Consider the following 27,404-nt stretch of genomic DNA (forward strand, 5'->3'; position numbering starts at 1 on the left):
AACCTATTGGATAACGTCATTTTAAATTCATTTAGACGGAAAGCATCTACTCCAGTAGAAACCATATTCTTGGTACGGGCACTCTCGATCGGAACATGGGTCTTACCCGACCAATTTCAGCACTACCCGTGCGCTCCATGTCCTCACAGCACATTGGAGGAGCGGGTTCCATTCGTTCGCCTAGCATACGGCGCATGCGACAGTTACTGGAGCTTTCCGCTGGTCCCGCCAGTCCGAGCGGCAGTATCTTGAGCACCGGTGGTCATCAGAGTCCGGCACCAACTCCAAGCGCGACCCTACCACGCCCGCACCGCCAAATCGACATCAACCCGGCGGAGTTTGCCAAGTACAAGCTGGATAAGCCCATCGTTGATATTGGGGGGATCTCCGGCATGTTATGGATTCATTTGCTAGCAGGTCGCGGCCTAAGAACCGCTCCAGAGGGAGCAGCAGGAACGGCGACACAGGGCCAAACCAGAGATCTTTACTGCGTAATCGAGTGCGATCGAGTACATAAAGCACGGACTGTGGTACGATCGGGTGACCTGCAGTTCGACTGGGACGAGTCGTTTGAGCTCGACTTGGTGGGCAACAAACAGTTAGATGTACTAGTCTACTCATGGGACCCGCAGCACAGACACAAGCTGTGTTACCGAGGCGCAATCTCGTTATCGTCGATCCTCCGTCAGTCTCCACTTCATCAACTGGCCTTGAAGGTTGAACCAAGAGGTACGATATACATTCGCATGCGGCACACGGATCCACTGGCTCTCTACAAGAGAAGGGGACTTCCGAGCCTGAGAGCAGGTTACCCTACGCTCTTCGGCGCTGATTTGGAAACGGTGGTGAATCGGGAGTCTAAGAATGCTCCCGGAAGTGCACCTGTTCCCATCGTATTAAGGCGCTGTGTGGAGGAGGTGGAACGGCGTGGTCTTGATATAATCGGGTTGTACCGCCTGTGCGGCTCGGCTACCAAGAAGCGATTGCTACGCGAGGCCTTTGAGCGCAATAGCCGTGCAGTGGAATTGACCCCGGAACATGTTCCTGACATCAACGTCATCACCGGCGTCCTCAAGGATTACCTTAGGGAGCTGCCCGAGCCGCTGTTCACGCGCTGTCTTTTCCAGATGACGGTGGATGCCTTAGGTGAGAACCTTTAATTTTAAGAAGATTTTTTTTAAATACCAATTGGACTGTCTTTATCTAATATATAGCTGTCTGCCTGCCAGATGACCCAGAGGGCAATGCGAAACTGATGCTTAGCATACTCGACTGCCTACCGCGGGCGAACAGGGTGAGACCGGTCGTTTTTAAATTTAAGAAACGTAATCTATAATCTGTATAACAATTTCGTAATTGAACAGGCCACCCTGGTATTCCTTCTTGATCACCTCTCGCTGGTCGTTTCAAACTCGGAGCGGAACAAGATGTCAGCCCAGGCGTTGGCCACCGTGATGGGCCCACCGCTGATGCTGCATTCGGCGAGTGCGCAGCCGGGTGCTGACATCGATCACGCTCAGCCGATCGCGGTGCTTAAGTATCTTCTGCAGATCTGGCCGCAGCCGCAGGCGCAGCATCAGCAGATGGCGCAGCACATGGGCGGCGCTGCGGGGGCAATGATGGGCGGTTTGGTCACCGCCGGGAGCATGAGCAATATGGCCGGTGTTGCTTCAGGTAACGTACTCCCAGCGTCCGATTGATTTCCTACCCCAGAGCTACCAGAAAGCCCCATCCCCAACACTTAACAAAACACCCACCGATTATTGCCACCACACTTGCAAGAGTTTGATTCATATTTTCGTTCCTGCTTTGGATGCATAGCTGCATCAGCAGCAGTTTCAAGTCCAAATCTGTGCCACCCGCTCGTTCTTCAATATAAAGTGCGTCACAAAACCGTTCTTACTGTTAGCTTTTATGCAACCTACCCAGACAGAAGTACACACCGTCCCCATCACCCACACACAACGGTTGCCACTTCCAATGCTATTTTCAGCTTAATTACGTCTTAATTCAAAGCCAGCCACAATTTTGATTCCGATTTTAATGCCAATAAAGTGGGTGCGATGCACAATTTGTATGATTGGAAGAACGCTTAAGAAAACATATGTTTTGACTTGACTAAATCAATAGCAGAATATATTTTAAGACGCATGGAAGCAATCAAGTGGTAACCGCAGTCCTCTCTCACCTGACCCTCTCAGCCACTGAAAACACTTCAAAGCGCGTCCACATTAATATTGATTAATACAGAGTCCTATGTAGACAGGTCGGCGCGGCGAGTCAACAGGGCAGCGTGGAAGCAAAGTCAGTGCGTTGCCAGCGGACAGACAGCAACTTCTACTGCAGCAGCAGGCGCAGCTCATGGCGGCGGGCAATCTTCTGCGCTCGTCCACTTCGGTAACCAACATACTCTCCCAAGGCCATCCTCAGCTCTCAGCCACAGCCAACAATCATCTGTATCAATCAGTAGTGGGTCAGTTAGCTCAATCGCATCGAGCCTTGCAACAAGCGGTGCAACAGGTAAACAAACAGAATCCACACAACACAGCAACCAAAACAAAACAGCCGAAGACGCGAACAATGAATACAACAGAGACATACTTTTCCAGAAAACTTGCATACAAACATATCATCCACCATAAACCCACACCACACACACACACACACACACACACACCCCCCCCCTAACATCCATATTTCAATGTGATGGGGCAAAAGATTGGATGCATTTTAAATCTAAATCATGCATTTTAAATTTAAATCTAAATTTACATCCAAGTCACTTTTAAATTTGTAATTCCTGATTTCTTCAAACTAAGGGAAGTAACTTTACAGAAAACAAGAGAGGAGGCTATAGTGGCCATTAGAGTGGGCGGGTCTAAACATTTTTCGCGTATTGAAAGAAGCTGGTATGACAAATATTAAAATCAAAACATGTCACAAGTGTGGGCGAAATTCCTGTTCATATGGGACATAACGTTCATTTAGTTATTTATTCGGGAAATCGTTAACCGTGTCATTTTCATTATTATCATTCATTTTACACTAACCCTAAAAACACGGATACACAGAAACACGTACGCTGAAAAATGTTCCTTCTTCTTTTCCTGTTGACCGTTCTGCAAAAGATGAAAGTTTAAAAAATATTTGTCCATTGAACTATTCAATATTGAAGCATTATCTGTTATTAACTTTTTTTTTGCTTTTTATGAAAACAATATATTATAAAACCTATATTATAATAGTAAAGTAAACAATAATTTGCTGTGATCCTTGATCGATAGACGTTGTAATTGTGATACATAAATGTATACGTACATTCATAATCTATACATCAGTCTGACATAATGATGGTGATGATGTTAATGGTGTTAAACGGCGTGCAAAGCATGATTGGCCCACTACTGGTAACAAATAAACATACTCGTAACGACAGTTTTCCCCAAACATAATTATTTCACTCCCATTTAATATGTAAATCATACAGCTTTGTATGCCTACACATAACAAATGAAAGACACATCTTATAAAAGCTTCATTAATATCGAGTGCCACTGCCATTGTAAAAACTTCACCAATCATACCAAACTTGCGTTTCATTGGAATTGCTTACACACCCGCCCCAGGAATAGATTTGCTCCTCTTGTTGGTTCAAGCCCACAACCCAAGTCCCCGACACCTTGGCGCATTAATTTTCCCAGAGTTCGAAAGCACAGCTTAAATAGTGTAGAACATCTCAAAGACGGAGGGGAAACGTATCGGAGCATTTAATTGTTCTCGGAAGTTCAGTTGAATCCTATTCCCTAAGTTGAAATTTTCGTTTAAAGCCTTAAATCCACAGTCCAGTAAAACCGCTCTTACTCAACGCACTCAGTTCGACTTAAATGTCACTGAAGATTTTTAAAAGACACATATATATTTTTAGTTAACATATTATTGAAAGTCAATTTCAAATAGTGAAATTGAAATTTGCTTGCATGAAATACAAATCACGCCTTATCACAAGCCAATAACTTTACCAATGCCCACATAGTCACCCGAATCCCAATAATAACATGTAATTGGTTAACGAATTGGCCGTCACCTGTATGAGAATCGCACCGCGCACGCAGTGAAATTGTCTTTTGTCTATGAATATAAATATGCTCCTGTATGTGTCACACATTTACCCACTTGAAAACAAACATTAACATTAACACTAAGCCCCGAAATGATTCAAAATTTGAAATTCTTACTGCACCACCCAAAACCAAGAATTTGCACGTATTGACGCCCTTAAAGCTACTTTCAGCCTTAATTGACGTTCAGCCAACATATAACCAACTTTGCGGGAATTCCCCTGCTCTCCTTTCCGTTCGTTATTTTCTTGCAGCCCTATCAATTGGGGGGCTCAGTGGGCTCAGCAATTCCCGACCCATCGCCACTGCCACTTCCAGGCACACCCTCCCCCGGCAGTAGCTCAGCATCGACGGGCTCAGGCTCCGGATCGGGTAAAAGTAAGTAAACTCAAATGTTCCTACGCTTATGTCGGTTGCATTGTGTTTGTTATTAGAGAGGAAAGATAACGAGGCTTTTGTAATTTTCTGCAGGCACGGACACCATCAAGCGCGGTGCTTCGCCTGTTTCCGTTAAGCAAGTCAAGATCGTCGACCAGCCATCCAGCCCATACTCCATTGTGATGAAGAAACCGCCGTTGCAAAAAGATGCGCCCGTTGAAATCACCACCCCCACCACACAGGCTGATACAGAGTCGACCTTGGGATGCAAGGAAAGCAATGGAACAGCTTCTCGAAGGGGAAATGTAGACTTTTATGATACGCATAAGACGCAGGCAAAGAGTGTGGTAAACGAGGAATCCAGCTACAGCTCCAAGTACACTGGCTCGGAGACCAAGAAGATCATCCCTGGCAACAGTAGCTACACTCCCAGCAAGGCGAATGCTAGTGGCCTTTCTGGCGGCGAAGACTACAAAGCAATGCGTAACAAGTCGAGCGCTACATCCAGCTCCAGTTCATCGCAGGCAACCGTTTTGAGTGCTGGCTCTACCGCCACATCAGCCCCGACCACTTCTTCAGACGATTCGGATGACCTGGTCTCCTACAAGTCATCGGCGTCCACAAATGCCTTGCTGGCCCAATCGCAGGCCATGACCACCAGCCAGCTGATGTCCAAGTATCTTAAGCGGGAGCCACGAGTACAGTTTACGCCAATCAAGTCACCGGAATCTCCCTCGCCACCGGGTAGCGGCGATGGTCTGCCGAAGGGTACTTACCAACTAGTTACGCCTATCTCGGGATCGTCGAGCAAACCGGGTGCTACAACTGGAGCTATAAGCAAGTATACCACCGGCTCAGTGGAATCATCTATTAATGCGAACAGCCAGAAGTTGTCATCGCCCTCACGATTGTGCAACAGCAAGGATAGCAATAGCAGGACTGGAACGGCCAGTAGTACGACCCCCGCGACCTCCATGGTTTCTACAGGTCGGCGTTTGTTTGACAGTCTCGCCTCTTCATCGTCCTCGGAAACGGAGACCAAGACGTACATAGGTGGCACCACTGCAGCCAGTGGAGCCATTACCACCACCATCTACACCAACGACACCAAGAACTCCGGCAGCAGTAGCAGTAAGTCGGGAATAGGAGGAGGGTCTGGAACTGGGTTGGGAGCAGTTTCGGGAGCAAGCTCCGAGACCCGAAGCTTCGGCAGTACGCTATTTGGCAGTAGTGGCTTAGGTAATGGCAATGGTAGTAGCCACAACCACTCTAGCGCCAGTCCAAGTCCCTTCACCACCACCAACGGCAACGGTAACCACAATACCATGCATCTGTACGGCACCTTGCCCAAAAACGGAACTTCCACGGGGGCAGCTCTGTTTGGCGGATCGGCCAACAGTTCTTCGTACCACTCTTCGGCGAGTGGAAGTGGAGCCGGAACCGCCAGCAGTAGTGGGGTCAGCTCTATGACTGGCTCCACAAACAGCTACGACTTCTACACGAGCACAAGTTCCACTGTGAGCAGTTCGCGCCCCTTTGCCAATGGAGGCAACAACTATCACACACTGGGAACCTATAGGGCTCAGTACGCCGCCACTAACCCCTTCCTGGACGCATTTGATGAAAAGCCGGGCAGCAACGGGGGTAATGCCCACGGGGAGGAGAAGCTAGGCGCGGACAAGGGCCACCACAGAGCGGCCGTTATGGCCTTTCAGTCTTCAGGAGACTCGAAAAACGGTAGCGATGAGTACGATGACATCAAGTGAGGTAGGAAAAATGCTATAAATACGGTTAGGGGCAAGGAATATAGATACAACTACGATTATACGCGTACAATTGGCGAAAGTTAAAAAAATCTCAAAGCTAGTCTTCCTTATTTAATCTTTCTTAGTCTTTCTTAGTTCACCTTCACCTTTTCGGTCTGCGAAAATGGATCGTTTAAAATATTTGTGGGCATCGAAAAGCGATCAACTGTCAACTGCTCGACTGCAGTGCCCTTGATTAAACTTTATTTCCCACTCTATCAATTTTATCGGAAAACATCAAGGCGATCTTACCCTTTCGCCATTGCATTGCTCGCGTACTATCGTAGTTATGTAACAACTAATGTCACACAATGCTGAAAGTGTTCTTTTGAAGTATTTACAGTTTACAAATTTACAAAGTACGATCGATAATTGCATATAACGCCACAATGAGGTCCCTTTAAGCTTTAAAGCTAGCATAATCTACATACAAAAACTAAAATAGTCGCCGAGCTCTGTGTATGTGTTTATAAATACTTGTGAAAGCTTATCCCTGATAGCGTTAAAAGTCTTGAAGCGCTTGACAGTGGTTTGCAGTTTAGCTAACATAAATCCGAATTCAAAAATATTTACGAACAGTATTTTTAATGAACTAAAATATACATTGAATAAAGTCAACAGCGTATACAATAAATGACACTTAAGAAATACAAATAGAAGAACTTACCCAAAAGGTTGAATGCGCATTTAATTTTTCAAAACATACTTCAATATCAACTTACACCGTGATTCGTTACTGATATTTCGCAGTGGAAACTGTATATAAGGAGAGCTATTATAATCTACCCACGTAATCTCTTTTGTGGGCGTTTAAATGTGACCAACTCTCTTATCTGCAAAAGCAATTTACACGACTATGACAACCTGTCCAATTAAATGTTCTACGACTTTTTGAGCAACATATTTGCCTAAAATGTTTCGCCCCATGCCTCTTTTATAAAACTTAAATATGCGCATGTGATCAAGTAAGATCGATCTCCCGATTAGGGTTTCACATAGCAGACACCACTCGCAAACTGACATGCAAAATACAAATACATGAATTTATTATCGAATCAATGTGCTTAGTTTTTGTATGAAACAAAGTCTGATATATACACTAATATACAACGGTACAGTATAATATTTCTAAACATTTAATCATAATTATACAAGCGATGAAAATTTAATATTAATATGTATTACTAAATAGCAAGTTAAGAGCGCTTTGCGATTAAGAAGTTTACAGCAGGTATGTTTTCAAGGCTTTTTAAAACGTATTAATGACCAACTGTGCTTAACCCCAATTGTATAGGAAATTACATTTAAATGACCCTATAACGATCTCAATTTTATAAAACATTAAATTTATAATACTTTCGAATGCATATGTTGCGGAACTGTAAATACCCAAAAAGGAATTTACCGATCCCGTAGTCAAGTAATCAGTAATTAAAGCTGGTTATAGTCATAGGCGTTGGAAAACAGCCTACTGCTCTGATTATTTAACTCAAGTTAGACAGAATCATTCTAAGTAACATCCGACTAAAATAGGAAAAAACAGAAAGATTTATGTTAGCTAACAAAAATGTATAATCATTCGTCTTCATGCAAGTACAACTTTCTTCAGCGACTAAATAAAATCAATTAAAGTGAAAAGCCTCACTTATTACTTCACAGTACATTCATTGCCATAACTAATCGAAGTTATATAACCTTTAATCAATATGGCGGATTATTTGATTTTAACAATTAGTACTGCTTCTTATAAAGATCGATTGGGAACCCCAAACACAATAAGATTTTAAATAGTAAATTATTCGGTTAAATGTTGCCAGATTTAATTTATAAGAATGGATAGCATATAAAGTGTTAAACATGATTACCAAACCAAAGAGTTTAAAACCACGAAATAGGCAACCATATAGTTGAGCAAATTGATTTTTATATAGTAAATTGTTAATTATTGCATATAGCACGTAGAATTTTTAACAAAAGTAAAAAGAAATCGGAAGTTCAGGCGGGTTAGTTATTTTGTGGTGGTGTGACTTTCTTGCCGCCATTGCTGCCCAACTTCTTTATTGATTTTACGGTTTTAACTTCATGCATAACACAGAAACATCAATGTTACTAAAGCTGTCGCCTTCGTTTTAAACACAAGTAAGACCTAGTACCCCTATTAGCTCTGCAACCCGGTTTTTTTGTTGGTTTATCCCGAAAGCTTTAATCGTTGAACGACCAGACTTACACGGTTACAAATTCTATAAATATTAATTATATACCATATAATAGTAGCAGAGTTTGTGGAGGATATTATGACAGCACTTCGGTTTATTTGCGAATTGTTGTGGCTTCATAGTCGTAGTTAGTTAGCATTAGATGTAAAACGTGGCGGAGATTCGAACGTTGTCAGTTGGTGGTGGAAGAAGGAAGTGGAGGCAGCGACTGCAGTTTCATCGGTTTGTGGTTTGCCGCTTGGAGCTTCTTTACTGGGCCCGATTTTGTTCGATATCTATTTGTACTTGTACTTAGAACTCGTAAGCATACACTATGGAATATATATATCACTGTGTCATATCGTACATTTAAAGCAAATAACGAAAACAGATTGCAGCTGAACGAATTAGCAGAGGAGAGAAAAATTGTTAACGAAAAGTATTCGTGTATCGAAGTATGTATACAAACCTAAATTAATAGCAGTCAAGCAGCAACTACATAATATAAATAGATAAATACCAAACAAACAAACAAAAACTCGATTGGCGGGAAACCAAGTACTACAAATTGTACATGCATTTAATCTAGAATAGCTACAACTAACTAAACACTAATTATCTGATACTGAAACCAATCCAACTTTTAGCTGCAAACGAAAATGGCAAATGAATTGATAAATATGCTAACACATTAGACATTAAATTAGTTAACGGTGAATTAACGGAAACGAACTAATTTATTGAAATGTATTGCACAATATCGAACACTTAAACATATTAGAGAAAGTAACTAAGCCTACTACAGGTAATATGCATACGAATAGAATCGGACACATAGGCAAAGTTGGCAGGATGCAGATTCAGATTGTGTTCAAAACCTAATCTCCAAGTAAAATCGATCGATTCCTCGCAGGTACTTTCGGATAGTGAGATCGGAATCTGTTGTACCACGATTTGGCTAGTTTCGATATATGTAAAGATTAAGTGTGTTTATGTGAGCATTAAATGCCTATACTTTCGTTTAATTTAAAACTAAAAATGCCCTTTCGCACCCGCACCTTTGTATACTTTATTTTTGCCCACCTTAATAACATTTTGACGCTTTACGGGGATTTTTGTCATGGTTTTTCGAGCGGTTTGTAAGGAATGCAATTAAGGAAAAGATTTCTTCTGTCGAACTTAATAAGTAAATGGAGACCAAATGCTCAGGGCTTTAGCAAGTTATAGTAGGCGTAATGTACAAAAAAAAAAGAAAAGAAATCAAGGGGAGACCCACCTAAAAACTAAGTGCAACACATCATGAGCATACTCCATCAAACGTTAAGGCGATGCATTTTAGTTAAATCTTTAGATCTGTCATCACCAGCATACGCTGCAGGTGCAAATCAACAATAGCAACATCAACCACAACAAGAACAATCCAGCAAACAAATTTACAAAATCCAAGCAATCAATTTGTTGATAAGACTGAAAACCATATAAAACAAACGGAAGACAAAACAAAAGTAAATGAAGAACATACAACTCCCTTTGCATAGAGATCGACATCAAAACAAAAATATTCATACACTAGCATTTTGAAGATCCCCAGTATAAAAAAAGAGTTTTCCTTGTTTAAGCGGTCAATTGAAATGTTTTGGTGTATTCCCTTCCCTTTCCAGCGCATCACTGAACTTTATCGAAGTAACTTAACAAATCTTAAAGTAATAGTAAAATATTAGCAAAAACAATACAAATATTACCACCAGCAGATTGCTACCTACATAATATGCAAGTTTAATATAAAAATGCAATAAGAAATAGTCTAACCAATAGTTCAAAACCTTACGAAAAGGAGAAAAGTTTTCATGTAGAGAATTAAACAATGACGGATAGATCTATAGAAAAAATATCACACTCCTCCCAGGTCGTTGTGCAAAATTATAAATAATTATATTTAACTTCATCAAACCGTTTTTAAAACCCCACCATTAAAGGAAGCTAAAGAAACCAATTAAAAAAATCTACAACCGATTAAGTTTTTTCGAATCTTTCTTCCTTATTTGGACCTCCTATTAATGGCATATGAATAAAACACAAACAATTAAGCGTAATGAACATACATATGTATATATCTCAATATCTTATTGCGGATCTCCAAACCTATAACGAAGATGCACGAAGATGTTAAACCACATCGGAACAAGACCTGATCCAGCCAACTGACAGGTTCGCAAACAGCGAGGATTCGTTAGAACGGATAATACTCTGATTTACCACTGCCACAAAGAAGCAAACAAATATGTAACGTTAAAATAGATATAAAAAAGGCGGTACATTATAAAGATACTTTGCTATTGGGTAAATGAAATAATAAAAAGTAACTTATTTCACAAAGACATGGCGGAAGTTCATTGCATAACGCAAAGGCGGACAGGAATGGAGCGCCCGTGCGTATGTGATTGCCTAAAAAGCAAGTAAATTAACTTTATAATTTATTACAAACAAATAACAATAATAATTATGCATAACTACGGAAAGCAAAACGAAATGCAAACTAATACATAAATCGTTCCCTGCGTACGAATAAAGCGATGTTAAATTATTTAATGAAAATATATATACATATAAATAAAATACTTGTTGAATTATTTAAACTTTAATTGGAGAGCACTTTTTTCAGCTAGAAATCTACGTAAGTTGTAGCTGATCAAACTGATCAATTTACACTAGGGGCTTAAATAAGCTCTGCCGCCACATTTATCGTCTTGCTCCATAATTCAGAGAAAATTCTTTAGATTTTGCGATACTAGCCAGCCAGCAAGAAAAATCGTGCATTGAAGCATTATGGGGCAAACATAATCGATACCAATACTGTTGATTTATAATACTTCTTTAATAAAACAATGCGATTCCTGCTTGGATTACGTTCGCATAGTGCTTGAAGTTGACAGATCTACAGAAAAAGATTATCAGCTCTAAAAAAAACCCTTAATTAATGATTCGAATCATTTTATTTTATCTTTATTTCTCAAATATTTTCAATAATAATTATTATAATAATTAATTAATTAATGCTTGTAACATAACAAATATTCTTTCTCGTATTATTGCAATCCCAATGCTGCGCGTAATAGAATGTTTCGGTGACATCGCCGCAGGCTGCAAATTCGTTCTCTTTTCAACTTTGTTACTGCCACTCGTCTTCAGTTTGTTCTTTACTTCTAAGTACCTTCAGCTTATCAAGCTTAATGCATCGATTCCTACGTACAGTTTTATCTTGCATTTCACATTGTGCCTTCAAATTCAATTGCAATATGAAAATGTACCTTAGGACTTAAAAAATGTAAGAGTCATGTTAATTCGTTTTGATGATTCATGCGCTGCTTTTGTTTTAGTGTTGCTTTTCTGCGCGATCACAAAACATTTAAATATATCCATACACTTTAGCTTTTGATTTTTTATATACACATAAGAGATTTGTAGTAAAATTTGGTGAGAAAAATCTTGCATTACGTAAACATCGCCGTTTAGTTTTACTTTATCATTTAGAGCATAAAATGATTAATTTGTCGTATTACCATTAAGTTGTACAATTAGAGAGCGCAAAAGTTTCAAGGTGTTCTTGCTTTGTATATACTAAAAGTTTGATTTCAGAAATGTTTGATTGTTTCGCGTGTGTCTGTTCGCAGTTCAGTTAGTTAAGCAGTTAAGAGTTGAGGTTGCTTGCCAGACTTTCTGGCAAGCTAATGCCTGATAGTGAAAGTGTGCGGTGACTAACATAGCTTTTATTTTTAATTTCTTCTGAAGACTGGGGTACCAATAAAACAAATAATTGGCTGGTCTTTACCGGCACTCTTCTTTACTTTAGTCATTCAATCGATACTTGGCCCCTATACAATTTTTTCAGTAATGCCTGACCTATGAAAAACCGCATTAGTTATTACCAGGAATTAGACAGACCAAGAAAATCAAACCCTTAATAAAAGCAAGAAGGGAAAATTGCAATTGGTAAGAAAATCAAATTAAAATTGTACTTGATTTAAGTGTATCCGTATTAAATTCACTGATGCTAGTTTTCTTTGTTAGTTATGTTTTAAACGTTTACCTTTTTACTATAAAGTAGGAACTTCTGCCTGTTATGAACTTTTATGATTTACTAAGTGGTCTCAAAAATGCTGTGGAAAACAATTAGGGCAAAAGCATCATGTGAAGCACATACAGATTTAGCTAACTATAGGTAAAGGTAATGTATAGTATACTCGTTTTCTAAGTTGGTCTAATTTTACGAACCAAAAAAAAAAACCATAAACATACGTTTTTGATTCGTGTTATTTGAATTCGCCATAAACAACATATTATCTGCTTACAAAGGATATCTCAACTGAAGCTGAGCGACAAAAAGATAATTACTCTGTATAAAAAAACAACAAAGACAAACTGCTATTCTGTACAAATGAATATTAACATCTCTGCTTAATGTTGTATTATCGTCTGTCTCTTCTAATATTCCGAAAAATTTCCCTATGCTTCCATCTATGACTTCAGCGTATGCTTACTTCTTAAATAAATAATTTTTTTTTTTTACTTTTGCCGAACTAACAATTTGTAGCAAACACTGCTTCTATAATGCATCCCTTTTGTGTATTTGGACAATACTGAAAAATAACGGTCTCAAGTAAGGCGGAAATAACATAAATTAAGGGATCTACACAACAAAAGGTGGGGTCTAAATAAACTTTTCATGTGTCAAAAAATGCTGATATGTTTCTGTTCATGTCAAATATGTTGTGCATGTAGTTCCGTAACTCAAAACTGTTTCTCTCCCATCTTTACGTTGACTTGATTGTAGTTTGTGATTAGTTTTAACTCTGGTATTCCATGTTTAGTCAATCGGTATATCTCTAATAATGTGCTGCGTTCTCGTCGACACTAATGTATAGTTATACCTACAATTACATATAGTACAATACACATATATCTGTTTTCATTTAACTGTTAAAGTAGCACATAGATAAGCCTGCGTGTGTTATACCACACACACATGGCACACATGGCTCACAACATTCGAACATGTGCTCTCCTTGTATATATGTAACTTTCGATTAGTCTTCGCTTTTTGTTTCACTATGAATTACGGTAAAATTTCTTCTTGCAACTATTAATGTACAACATAAAACTGTTGGCTTTTCTAAGACCTCATCACTAATTATTCCGATTGAATTATGTTACTTCCTGCGATTAAGCCGTTCAAGATCACATTGGTTTCGACATTTTGACTTCGGCCAATGCAACTCGTTCTTATTTGATTCTGTTTGTTTAATCGGTTCTTCAATACGAGACTTCAGTTTAAGTGTAAATTAATTGTTAGTCGTTTCTCTACATGGTAAAGTAATACTTTTTGTGTACTGTTTGTCAATTAGCATTGCCTACTTTGCGCATCTGACTTCTCGCCTCCGACTTCGCAATTTGTTACTGTATCTGGATTGAATGTATATTTATGATAGTATTTGATTTATATTCTCTATTAAGTATATTAATTCGTATGCTGCTCGGTGTCGTGTTTACTATCAACATTTGCACGCAGTAGCGCCTTTGTATCTATATTATCGTTGGGCTAAATATTTGATTACTCTTTGAACGCTGCATACCAACGATCAGCAAGGACACCGATCTGATCCCCGTCCTTAACCTTTGCTGATTGTTTAGTAGAAGTGGTTGTTGTGAAAGGGTCCAACTGGAATCGTTAACGTATTCTGGGTAGCTTCGGCTCTATGCAGTTGTAGAAGTAAGTTCGCTAAATACTTTTATGAAATTTTGATTTGTCAAGAGTTCTCGTATGAAATTCTAGCAGTCGTGGGTCTGATATAGATTTATATCATTTCGCTTCATTTTGCTTAGATGCTCTAACAAAACGTGTAAATTGTTTATATATAAATATATTATAGATAGACATAGATCATATATAGGTAGGATAAATAGATTTAAGGTTAAGATTATTTGGAGAGCTAGTTGCAGTATGCACATGAAACGCTAGAGTTGGCTTTAAAATGTTCGCTAAGCGTTCTGTGTTATATGAAAAAGTAGGTAGTCATTGTCGACTTTTTCTAGTGAGCTGATTTAAACAAATTTTTTCTGACGTGATCCGCTTGCCCACTTCGGTCATATTTCTGTATTGCCTGCGCGTTTGTTTATAACTGTAAATATAGTGTTATAATAAATATTACATTTTACAATATTTTACTGTTGCTTTTCGTACACGTTTTCGTTTAGATATACTCATTTAATTTTTTCCGTTTTTGTTAATTTTGTATTGTAATTTAATTGTTTCCACTGTGTCTGTATTAATTTTAAATTACGATCACTTCTACTCATGCTTACGATCTAAATTCATATCATGTAAGTTACATTTAGTTGATTCTTTAACCATTTCTGTATTTTGCATTTTATTACTTCATCTCATTTCCTTTGTTCTTTGCTCCAACATACAAATAATTTCACTTTCTAAATATATATAAACTTCCATATTTGTTCGCTTCTGTGTGTGTTGTCCGTTGTGAGGTCCTTGTAAAATTATCAAAAAATCTTTCAGTTTTCTTGCTAAAACACGTATGTCTTTCGTTACCAGTACGTCTATGATAATATATTATTACCTTTTGTGTTTTGATACATACTTTAAGATTATACTTTTTAGCTTAAAATTGGTTTAATTTCCTGTTTCCTGTTTTTTGTAGTTCAATACATACATGTCGGTTTTGTATAATTTGCGCTAGTTTAACAACATTTACATATACATACACACAAAAGGTTTACGTACGCGTTGATTTAACTGCCTTTAAAATTATTATTTTCCCGTTAGTCTAAACAAACGGACGTGCCAAGGATATATCTTTGCATTGTCCAAATTATTGATTTATATAGGTTTATTAAAATTAATACAATTTTCTTAAATTCCATTTAACGTTATTTCACATTGCCTTGCTATACTTCAATATGCTTAGGGCTCGATGTGTTTATTCGGGACCGTTTTTCTAAATACTTTCTTACTTTTTACTTTTTTAAATTAAAACATCTATTAGCTACGGGTATGCTATTTCTTCAATTGAAATTGCGCACTTGTAAAAAACTAAAGTTAAGTTGCATTCATTTAAAATATAATAACAGCATCATGTACATAATAAAACATTGCCTTAATTCATTTTTAACATAATTTCTTCCTTCGTATGTTTTTGACTTTCTGTCGTTTTTTAAAACCAAAACACAGTACAGTGCACTAAAAATATTTTAAGTTACGATCTTTCTCTTTTTACTTTAAACATACTTAACTCCTCTCTACTCATCATATATTTTTTGTTTTGTTTTTTTTATGCAATGCAGGTTTCTTACGAACTATAGGTTTAAAGTTAAGCTTAAGTTACGATGTTGCTGATTGTTAGTTTGTGGGTTGTTTGTTTGTTTTGTTGTCTGCGCGTGCCATAACTTAAAATGCTATTTTCGTGGTAATTTTCATGTATATTTATTTGTAGTTTTTTCTTTATCAATTCAGTAAGATTCCTTAATTGTTTGTGTCTTTCCCACTAAGGGGTAGTGTATGAACAGAAAACAGTTCTTAGAGTGAGTTGAATTGTTTAAAATTGGTATAGCTCTTGCATCGATTGTTTCTGCTGATTATTATGTTGGATTGGGTGGGTAGTGCTTCTGGAGTCTGCCATTTCAGTAGAAGTTTGCGTGCATTTTTCTTGTACTACGGATTATAGTTTGTATTTGTTGCTGCCAATGGATCTGAAGGTGTTGCTGCTGATGCATCTGTATGTAGCTGTACCCGCCGGAGGTACCTAGTCAGGTTCAGTAAACCTGACTTCGCATCGGATTCTAGATGTTCGACTTCGAGAAGCTTACACGCAGGTGATTCGACTCGGACAGCTGGTGGTTGTGCATCTTAATCAGTGCTAGGACAGCCTCCTCCACGGACAACAGTTGAAGCAGTGCCATTTTACGGTCCTTCCTGTAAAATAAAAAGGACGAGGTTATTAGTGGTTGCTCCGATAGTTTTAATAGCACACATAGAAGGGAAAAAAAATTTTAAAAATAGTTGTCTGTGCGGCCATTACTTACGGGAAAAATTTGAATGCCTTAACTTCAAAGCTGTTTGAGGTGAAAGCTTCTTTGATGTCATCCTCAGAGCAGGATGAGCTGCAGGGTAAGAGAGAAGATGTTGTTAGTTACCTTTAAAGAGTGTCAGATTTAAGGGTACGTGGGTATGTGGCAGCGCCTGCTGTGAGGCTGGTTCATTGATTCCGCTCGGTAGGCGCTTCGAAGAGCCTGTGGTGCGATTGGCTCGATTCATAAATTCACGCAGCGGAGGGTAGTCACCCCGTCTTCTAGTTGGCATGCGAATCCCAGCCAGCGGGGTGCTTTGTCAAATTTTGGTAGAATAGGGTGCTACGCGGGGTTTCCACTGCTCATAGCTATAATTGTAATTGCCTTGTCGTGCCGAAATCAAGCCGTCTCACAGCATCCATACCGAAGCAGTACCCGACCACGCCTACTGCCCAATCTGATTCCCTCAGGCACAGACAGCGCATTGTCATGCCCTGTAGAATACTTACGGAATGTTGCTTAAATGTAGTGTCGCCGACGGCGGATAGATGTTCTGGTAGTTCTTGCTTCCCGGTTTCTTGAAGCGGTGCAACGGATTTTGCGAGTAGTCACGTGTGAGTCCTGCGTCCGGCTGTCCCTCCTTGGGCAGCTGGACGGCCTGGTGTTTGCTTGCCATCACACGTATCGGCTTTCCCCATAAACGTAATTTATCAAGGTGAGACATGGCTGTGGAGCAGAAAGTAACACGTTAAAATGTATACACTAGGGAAAAGTTTTTTGGTTGTTAGATGAGTCTGTATATGGAAAATGTGGCTGTGTCAATATATATGTATTTGTACCAATGCAATTTATTTGCTGTGACACAAGCTATAAAAATACTCCTGAATCTCAGAAAGAACATTGCCAAAAAATTTGTTTTTGATCCAAACAATATATTTAGAATATTATTTTTATTTTATTTAACAAATTAAATCTAAACCTGATGAATTTGATGAGTTCTAGCTAACTGTGCCTTCAACTCGATTTTTACTTTGTAACTTCGAGAATAATAACGAAAATAGTATAGTCGGATAAACAACAATGTTACGTATTGCTTTAAACCAATTACAACCTTTTTTATATTAAAAGTACGGTCCTTTCCTCAGTGTAGTGAAAGATCCCGACCACCAGCCGTCGAACAAAGTCAACAATAAGGGCAGGCAAATATTTACATACTCAGATGTAACTGCAACTTTATCAATGTCGTCTGCCTTTGGTGATTTATACGAGCTGAAATGCTTGTTTGGCCGTAAAAGTATTACCAAACAAAAGTTTGCCATCTCCAGGCTCTTTTCCGGCGCATTTCCAATGGACTTTGCCTTATTTCTCATATTCTCAGAAGCCATAACACCTGCGGCTTGGATGGAATGCATGTGCAGTACTCAAATACATTTCAATCTGCCTTTTCATTTCGATTTCAGTTTCGATTACGTTTTATTTAATTTAAGTTCCTGCCAAGTCATCCGACAGCTTAGGTCAGGCCACTGTCCAGAAAAGGTTCTAACATTTTTTAACTCTCATGCATTACATTAATAAATTACATCACATTTTATCACTGCTCCTCTGTTTTATTGTAACGCAATATGCTTACTCAGCCGTTTATTGTTTGCCTAATGGATTAAGTGATTTTCAAAAACGAAAGACGCAGGAATATAATAAATTGTCAAATAACAGGAGCGCCAGCAGTGACAAAGCCCGCCGCTGCTCGTATGGCCTAAGCATCCTTTTTCCCTGCACCCGTCCTTGTGTATGACAAACACTTGTAATAAAGATTAATGTGCAGGCGAGACACATTTCGAAAAGGCCAGGAGCGGGTTCCAACTTTGCCTACAGCTGCAGCTGCTTCTGGGCCCGGCTCAAAAAGTATCTTAAACTTTTAATTACAAAGCTGAGCCTGCTGACCAACATCAGCGGCAAAAAGAAATCATTATTAACTAACAAAAGAAAGTAGAGTGGAACATGGAATGGGAAAACCGAAAAGTAAGTGAAATGACTCGGCGCCGAGTCTTTGAGGGTCTGCCCTTGTTTTATGCATGAAGTTCTGGGTTTAAGACTTTTAAGCATCATACACTTGGGACCAACCGCACTCAGAAAATGTTACTCTACAAGCGGAAGGCGCACAGGATGGGGAAAATGTGGCTCAGGTGAGCCCGCATCCGGAACTAGGGATGAGTTTACTACCCCCACCTGATAGTTAGTTGCAACTTTCATGATTTGAACGATTAATGTCCAGCAATTCCTTGACTATGATCTACGGCCGCACTGGCCAGGCGCTTTATTATCTCTGGCTCGTAAACTATGCAAAACATCCTCTGCCCGGCGTTTTCCCTGTTTCGTAATTAATAGTGGCCCACAGAGGGCCGGGCGCCAAGTCATTCAAATAGTCACTTAGCATTGTCAACCCAAGTCCGAGGAAACTTTTACCGAGCTCGACTTTTAGTTTGGCAGCACACGCACACATGGCGTATGCGTAATCGACCATAATACAAATGGCAATGAAATGTGAAAGTCTGTGTTTGTTGTTTGTTTTTATTGCAAATGCCTTTATGCGTACGCTTATGCAAAATATTTGGGAGTAATTTGTACGGCAAACAGGAAAATTATTTGCTAGCAGGGGGAGGAGGGGGGAAGTCCCTAGCTGACAGCTGGGAGTGCGCCAATAAATTTCATACATGGTTGGCAATACGTTGCGCAAAACTTAATCCCACCCATCCTCACCCCATCCTGTGCCCCACCACCCAACAAAATAGTCCATTACAACATCCTTGGTACGCAAACACCTTAAACTGCCCACCAAGTGGACGCCACATTGGGTGGTGGAAAGCTTATTGCTTTCCATTTCGTATTTGTCTATTTTCTGGCTCCTTGCCTCCGTGCATTCAGATTGCTGTCGCATTTAGTCCTGGGAATGGGTGGGTGCCCATTCCATCTTGAATCTCGTAGGGTCCTCTTTTTGCCCCGATTTCCGTTGACTTCTCTTGCAAAACTTTTTGCGCCTTTACGCTGTAATTCGTATGCTGAGTGTGCAATTGTAGCCGTATTTTGTCTGTGGCCCTCGCCATAACGCACACCACTTTACGAGACACTTTCGTATGCATGGGGAGTGCGGGTTGACCCCGGGCAGCTGCTGCTTCCTGCTGCTCCACGTTCGGTAATCGTCTTTGTTTGTTGGCGAGAGTTTTGGGCAAAGTAACGAATGAATTTGTTAATATTTTATGAGTGAATAAGTGCGCACTCCCGCCCCGAACCCGGCTTCCATTTTGGGCTGGTTCTTGTGTCCAGGTAGCTGCTTACACTTTGAAAAAAAAAATTGGCATCAAATCAGAAATCGTTTCTCTCAGACCATTGTACCTCGTTACTATTCCAAAAAAAATTTTAATAGTGTAGATGGATGGGCTAAAACAAAGCTAAAATGCAGTAGTGGAAGTATTTGCCATTTGGCAGCCCATGCGCCACATTTGTAGTCTATATGCTATGTTGGATTCCCATTAATGTTTTCATATGCCCTGGGGCAGTTTGTTCGCCGTTGTGTGTTTGACTGGGGGAGTGAAAAGGAGTGGTTTGTGCAGAGCGAAAGGGATGTTGACCTTCTAGTTTGGCACAATAATTTGCTTGTTTGGTCAAACAGTTGACTGTTTCGGTTTCGTCGCCTCATTTGCGTAGAGTTGGCACAATAGTTTTATCAATTGCAGCCGGTGGCAGGATTTTGTGGTCTTCGAAATGCCGTCAATTTTTCGACGAATTTAATTAACACAGCATTACGTATACACCACCGAAACGAATTCGGACAGCTGCTGATGCTGTCACTGCGTGCAAATGCGCACAAAGGAAAATTACCCGTAATTATGCCATGCATTTTCAAGAGTAGCTGTTGATTAGCTCTACTTGGCAGCCCCATCACCCATCCGTTTGTTTAACCGAATTAATTAAGATGGAAAATCTCAAAGCAGGAATGCTATTGAGCTGCAAGCCAAAGAATGCAAGGTGCCCCGCCCGCCAAAGCGGCTTCAAATTCAGGAAGTTTTTTTTTGCTTACATAATTATAATTAAAAAATAATTGAGTACAGGACAAAGCATATTTTAAAGGGAAAGCACTCCACCCGTTTCGTGACAAGGTTGCGAAAATAGTTCGCGGTGGAGCGGCGGATGTGCGGGTGCAACTGCGAATATTTGGTCTGCGGGTTCGTGGATACCCCCGGGCGTATTTGTGCACCTGTGTGTGCTGGGCTGCCGAGCACTTATTCTCTTTTTATTTAAATCAATAAACAGTTGATGGCATTTATTATGCAGTAGCTTACGCTTTTTCAGGCGCACAATTTGCTGGCAATTTCCGCAGCGATCGCACTTTGCATTTATTGAACAGATTAAATTTATTTAAACGTTATTAACAGCAGCAGCAGTCGCTGCTTGTGCGCACGACATGAAATCGTGACGGAAAATATAATTGATAAATTACATGTTCGAACGATTAACGCCCTGATGACATTCAACCTGATTTTCATTTTCATATGCTCTCAGCAAACTTAAGTAGCTAATAAAATATGCTTCTTATGCAGAAACTGTGCGAAAGTGGCCTTGCATAATAATAAAGAGACGGCAAAACAAAGGTGATCTGGCCAGTGACAAGCAAAGACAATACACTATATGAAAATAAATCTGAGCCTACTCACAAAGGCTTTAGAAGCGAGGTTCAAGAAGCTGATAAATTTGCATATATGTACACCGCAGACACTGCATTTTCCTTAAAAGCTGAAACGAAAGGACAGCGGCTTCAAGAGGGGACTTTCGCACTGTTGTTGTTTTCAATTAAGCGCCTCCCTGCAGGGCCGCAGCACTTTGACAGCTTTTGAGTTATTTTTCCAATGAATAAATAACACAAATGAAAGACAGCGGCGGACGCACCGCTGAGTGGGAACAATGAATGCTAGCCAGAGAAAAGAGAGCCGATGGACGTGGAGCGGGAGGTGCTCGCTGGATAGTTGGCGTGCTAAATGGAATAAAACCAAATCGAAATTGAAAAAGGTGTCGCTGTCAGCGCTGTCAACGCTTCGATCGCCTTGCCACTGCTGCTGCTCCTGTTTTTGTAATAAAGTGGAATTTGGCACGTCGGTTGGTTGCTCTTAACGCGTCGCAATGCGCGACAATTTTCATTTCGTTTAATGCGTGCAGGGGGTCAGATTGGATTGGATTGGGATCCGAAGGGGGCGTCCTTGGCCATCGGCATGCCGGGCAGCCTGACAATGGCAAAGTGCACACAAATAAATGCAATAAAATGATTGGCATGTCCCGCCGTGCAGGAGAGGAGGAGCCTTTGTTGCCTGGAAGGCGGGGAAGCAGTGGGTCTTGGCCAGGTGTTGCTGCTGCCCAGGCGGGCTGGTAATAAAGCGCTTATAAAATTCCATTTATGTGCACGGCCAGCCATCCCTCGCTTTTGGCCCTGTTGCCGTCTCTTTCGCTTTAACAATTTTTATTATTAATACATTTTGTTTGCTGCATTTGCAGCTGCACAACCCACACCAACAGCAGCAATGGTTACGGTTGCCAAAGGAATGCGCCGTTTGGAATTTCATGTTGCCGGAATTTTCATTTTAAACAAGCTGCAAATTGCAGTTGCTCCTTTTTCGCCCCGACCCTCAGCTTACGGATCGAGACTCAGATTTTTCATTACTCTCGTTTTGTTGTGTTTCCGTGTGGTATGCAGTAGATGAAGGGTATATTCGAGGGTTAGTGAGGTAAAAGTGCGTCTGCTTGACTTACCCAAATAAGCTTGCTGGGGCTCCGCCATTTGTATGAGTGCCGAGTCCTTCTTGTTGTACAGAATCTTTACACGTTGCACATCGCCGTATACACCTGCGGATTGGAGCAGTTGAGAATTATGAGTAAATGGTTGTGAGAGTAGTGGTAAGTAAAGTAATTTGGGTATTGCCGCACGAATGGTGAGCGGGCCAACTAAAGAACTTTGTAGCTGCTGCTCCGGTAAACTTTCTCTTATATAAAATTTTACACGTGGAATCCCAAAAAAGTATATACTATTTAAAAGTTCTAAAACTTACTGTCGAACAATGGGTTCGGTAAGAAATTAACTTGTTTTTAAGTGTAGTACCTTTTTATGCTTTAAGCTTTGAAGTGTCCAGAGTATTCCCTTTCATTCCCCTCGACTGCTTTCTGAATTTTTGGACATCTCCAAACGGTTTACGGCGACCGCGGAAAAACTTTACACCCTACCAAAAAGCCATAACATGTACACCAGATATCTTGGGCACTATCATTTTTCCACCTTGCTTTCTTTGCCTACAACCCAAGCACTCGCATTATTGCCGGGGGGCACGCCGTTAGTATCATGTACGAAACTCATAACTGGCTCAATAAGTTTTCTGTGCTATTTTTTACGAGCTTCAATTCGAACTGCGTCTGCTTGGCTACAGCTTTTGCGTTGGCCCAGCTGGCTTGGCTTCCTTGCCGCATTTCGTTTTAAGGCCACGGATTTTACAGCTGTCAGACAAGGTGTGCTGGTGTGCAACAATTCGGCGGCACCGGACGCGTTATTGAATTGTATTTTATGGCTTTACTTACGCCACAAACTACGCAATATAAGGTGAGCTGAGACCAAGCTGTAGAACTGCATTAAGGCTGAAAGCAGAATTTAAGGAAGCTGCTGACTCTTTCCTATGGCCAGTGTCTTTTGCTTTGACAGTTGGCCAAGATCCGGTCTATTGGGTGACCCTTGCCGGGCTTCACATCCCATGTGCAGCCAATCAGCGCAAATTCGAAGCGGGGCGCAAATTGCCATCAAGCATAAAAAATAGTTGCCGGTCGACTTGGTGGCCAAAGGGCAACGGCAATGCCAATGGCAAAACCGACCCCAAAGCAAACAATGTAAAGTGCAGCCCTGCCCAAGACAACAAATCGAATAATGCGGAAAGTAAATTTTCAACTTCTTTTAGCCACACACACGCGCACAGAAGAGGCTTTACACTTTGACCAATTTTACTTCGCTACTTAAGATTAATTTATTCCCTTCTTAAATATTAAGCAGCCCACGCCAGTTCTTCCATGTGATGCAGGAGTTCAAGTCTTTTGAAATTAAGATATACTAAAGAGTCAATGAATCTTCTAGATTTTTTACCAGTGCAAGAACTTCGGAAGCCATGCCGGCTATATAAGTAGGGGCTATGTCAGCTACTCGAAGCGTAGCCAAGCGAGCGCTGCGCTAACAAGTTACAAAACTAGCAATGGAAATGCAGGTAGTAAATAGTGAGGTGCAAGGAGGAGTTCGCAGGACGGAGAACGCAGTTCAACAGTTGGCAGTAAATCCATTTTATACAGACGACTGGCTGCCTGACTGACTGCCTTAGTTCCCAGTTATCCGATGGACTTGACTTATGCCAAACACCGAGCAATATCGTTTCGTTTTTTCCAGGAATTCGGGGTAACAATTGCAGGCGAGGCCAGAAGTAGCAGCAGCAGCAGACGTCGACATCAACATCCACATCTGCAGGTATTGGCAGTGGAGCATATTGAATGCCAGGCATGCGGCTCTTCTCCAGTCACCAGCATAACTCGGCGTGCAACGGGGCGTATGAGCAACAGCTGCCGTTTGCCGTGCAAAGTGTGCCCGGTAGCCACAATCTTTATTTGTATTCCCAGCCGCGTCCAATAGACAGAGACTTGATAATAATTTATTATCGTCTGAATGTTCCTCCAAAAGTTTCTTTTTTTTGTGGCTCCGCGACACTAACGTATGCAGACAGCGAAGCCGATTCCCCGGCGGCCCATTAGTCGCGTGTTTGAGCATATTCTATGAAGATGAAGAATTATGCGGATGGCGGTGGCATGCTGGCCTGAGAGTCTATAAAGTTGAAACAGCCCTCTGAACTTATCTTCTTTTCCATCTCCATTATAGCCGGTGTCAAAAGCCAAACGGAAATTCAAATTCAAATCGATAGCTCCCATTTAATCACATTGCCAGGAACGCCTGTCATACTGCGTTTAGATGCTAAAGCGATTTGTTGCGATTCATTGAAATTATTTGCACATTGGATTTAATTTTTCCTGTTTCGGGCACTTTATCAAATTGCATTTCTGCCACAACATGTATCGCATAAAAGTTTATGAAATTATTATTTCGCGCATTCATAGGAACAACAATCGGCGCACATATAAAGAGGGAAAATCACACAACAACACGCTGGAGCTTTGAACGCATAAAAAATCAATTAAACACGTTTCGACAATATTTTCGTCAATAATATAAATTTTTATCACGCTCTTAAAATTACAGAAGCGGATTACATAGCATATGTGCGAGTGTTAGGGTATCAGAGCATGCTTCGCAGACGATTTCCAGACTGATTAGGTTTCTTTTATTGTTATGCAAAGGCAACTAAGTCCCAGCCTCCAAAAGTGGGCAATCGGATGATATGGGCTGTTGGCTTGTTGGTCCAGCTGGCTGTGTTTCCGGCCGAGTGGGGTATAGGACGATATTGAATGCTTGACAGCCTAAGCGGAATGTGTCAAGCGTCTAAAGAGCACGCCCCAGAGGGCCTCTGGGACCTTTCAATTGGGTATTCGCCTAGTCGCAGGCAGAGCTAACAAAGCGCTGTCAAAACTAATAAAATGTCTGACTGGCTGACACCAAAAAGGGTTCTGGGCCTACTTTTCCGTTCCTTTGCCCTTTTTGTTGCGCCGCTTGTTGCTGTTTTCGGCTAGATTAATCCCTGCGCTTAAAGTGCGTCCTTCCCGGTTCCAGAGTTAACCTCTCCACTTTTATTATTTGGTATGCAAACAGCTTTCAGGTGAACGCGGGCTGCGAACCGCATACTCATTCGCCCCTCGGTCGCTCCCTTTCTCTAACCCTTTGAAGTGCCAAATTCACCAACCAAAAGTGGCCCGCAGCGTCTTTGGCCCACCTCATGTGAAAATCGCTGTTACGTGTCCTAGCGTGTTGCTATTAACATAACAAAAGCAACTGTTTGCCATTTGCTGGTTGACGTTTCCTACTCGATTGCCAGTTGCCTACTACACTGATCAAAAACCGGGCCTGATCCTGACTGCTTGAATTGAGGCTTTATACATGACGATGATATGATGATGATGATATTCACTGAGCAATAGCCGAAACAATTAGATATTTGACTCGCTAATATATTGTCTGTGAAATAATCGAATCTCAAAATATTTAAAAAAAAAACCCCACTTAAATGTGACGGCTTTTATTGTGCACTTGTTTGTAGAGCACCTCCTAGCTCTTTTAAGTGTCACTGGTGGTGCTCCTGTCTGTCCGCTGTCTGCTTAGAGCTACTTGGAAATTCAAAGGATATTACATAAAATTTTAGCTTGCCATTCGGTTGATTGCCCGTCGAGACTCTGGCCGTCAATTACACGCTGGGTGCTTGCTCGGCTCCTTGGGAAGCCGTCGAGTTTATCTACATCTATTGGCACCCCAATAATAATACGCTTAACGTTCGACTTATCGACATCTCTCCATCTCGGCTGTGCAACAGGGCGTATTGGTATCCAACTTTTCCACTTCGCTCTGGGCTGAGCCCTTCGAAGCGTTTAATCAGCAATCTAAGCTTTATTAGCAGTGCAGGCGGCAGGCAACTGGCGTACGAGTGGAAGGCAGATAAGGAGGGTGAGGAGCAGAAGCTGTAACTTCAGATGCAGCAGGAGTCTGCTAAGCGGTCTGCTGATCGGATTTACCCGGCTCAGTGGCTCAAAGTTGCCCTGTGGTGCTCTGTGGTTTACGCTGCACAAATCCGGCAACAAGAACAACGGCACGACAGAACAGAAACAATTTTTAAGCAATTAATACGTTTGGCAACGTTTCTGTTTACTTTGAGCGATAAGCTCCGAACTGCTGACAGAATGGATGCAATTTGTAAATATAAATCAAAGGCACAGCACACAAGGGTGAAGTTCCGGGTAAGCAAGCGGCTTAACTCATTGTTGCCGGTCATTCTCCATGTGGTTGCGTTTGTTTGGCAGAAGTTTATATTTGGGCATTTAAACTCAAATTAAATGCATTTGCATACAAATAAATGGGAAGCCTGTGTGTGGCCGCAAACAAACGTTTTGTGTCACCAGAGACAAAGGGTCGAGAGCCAGACTGGTTGTTGAACACACATACCATGCATGCGCATTGGGGCAAAAAAATCACCAGAGATTGAATCGCCAGTATTGAGAAAGCGGAGGAGAAGGGTACAGCTCGTGTTGTGGCAACAAAATCCATTATGCTGCAATTATGCGCCACACTTGGCAGAATTCTCGTAGCACCGGACAAAAACTTGCTCAATCGATGTGTTTTGGTAATTAAATCAAGTACATAATGGGGCAAGCTAAATGGAGAAATGCAGCGCAAGTGAAAAGTCAACTGAGAATCCCATAAAATAATAAAACACACACGGAGCTGGGGGCAGCTGGAAGAGCAATTCAAACAGCAAACCCCATTAACTTTACAAAGTTAGTTAAATTCATTTGGCAAACAGACGGTAGACGACGAAAATCCAGCACGGAGACTGGAGACAATCCCCTTTTCCATTTGAGAAACCAACCAACCGACTGGCTAACCGAACCAACGAGCTACAAAAAGTCACAAGTAAATTTTATTTCAATTGTAAGAGCCAGCAAAAACTACACAATGATCATGGCTGTGTGTAGTATAAAAAGTATATAAATATGTATACAAGGACCGAGAAAGCGTTAGGTAAAAACCACACACACGCACAGAGAAAAAAACCCATTTCTTAGTCCGAAAGCGCTGAATGTCGAGTGGTTTAACAAAATGTTAA

At 40.9% G+C, this 27,404-nt stretch overlaps 2 protein-coding genes across 33 annotated transcripts in view; one reads left to right on the forward strand and one right to left on the reverse strand.

Annotated features, from left to right (window-relative positions):
- Positions 1-11,063, forward strand: part of RhoGAP100F (Rho GTPase activating protein at 100F) — a 33,962-nt gene extending 22,899 nt beyond the window's left edge. For 2 of the 8 annotated variants that reach the window (NM_001170315.3, NM_001260467.2), the window contains exons 6-11: positions 36-1,146; positions 1,215-1,294; positions 1,365-1,674; positions 2,267-2,520; positions 4,373-4,496; positions 4,590-11,063. In NM_001170315.3, coding sequence (NP_001163786.1) covers positions 36-1,146; positions 1,215-1,294; positions 1,365-1,674; positions 2,267-2,520; positions 4,373-4,496; positions 4,590-6,262 — 3,552 coding nt within the window. In that variant the 3' untranslated portion in view covers positions 6,263-11,063. Of the gene's footprint in view, positions 1-35; positions 1,147-1,214; positions 1,295-1,364; positions 2,098-2,262; positions 2,521-4,372; positions 4,497-4,589 lie in introns of those variants that run through there. The other 6 variants (NM_001260465.1, NM_143645.2, NM_001300700.1 and 3 more) reach the window with 5 other exon arrangements.
- A 416-nt stretch (positions 11,064-11,479) lies between these two features.
- Positions 11,480-27,404, reverse strand: part of heph (hephaestus) — a 168,534-nt gene continuing 152,609 nt past the window's right edge. For 14 of the 25 annotated variants that reach the window (NM_176602.3, NM_176596.3, NM_176601.3 and 11 more), the window contains 4 exons: positions 22,372-22,464; positions 17,085-17,301; positions 16,591-16,668; positions 15,513-16,480 (listed from right to left, as the gene is read on the reverse strand). In NM_176602.3, the coding sequence (NP_788779.1) occupies positions 16,348-16,480; positions 16,591-16,668; positions 17,085-17,301; positions 22,372-22,464 (521 nt within the window). In that variant the 3' untranslated portion in view covers positions 15,513-16,347. Of the gene's footprint in view, positions 16,481-16,590; positions 16,669-17,084; positions 17,302-22,371; positions 22,465-27,404 lie in introns of all 25 variants that reach the window. The other 11 variants (NM_001300701.1, NM_170581.2, NM_001170317.2 and 8 more) reach the window with 4 other exon arrangements.

This window comes from Drosophila melanogaster, chromosome 3R (genome assembly GCF_000001215.4).
Source record: "Drosophila melanogaster chromosome 3R".
NCBI lineage: Eukaryota > Metazoa > Arthropoda > Insecta > Diptera > Drosophilidae > Drosophila > Drosophila melanogaster.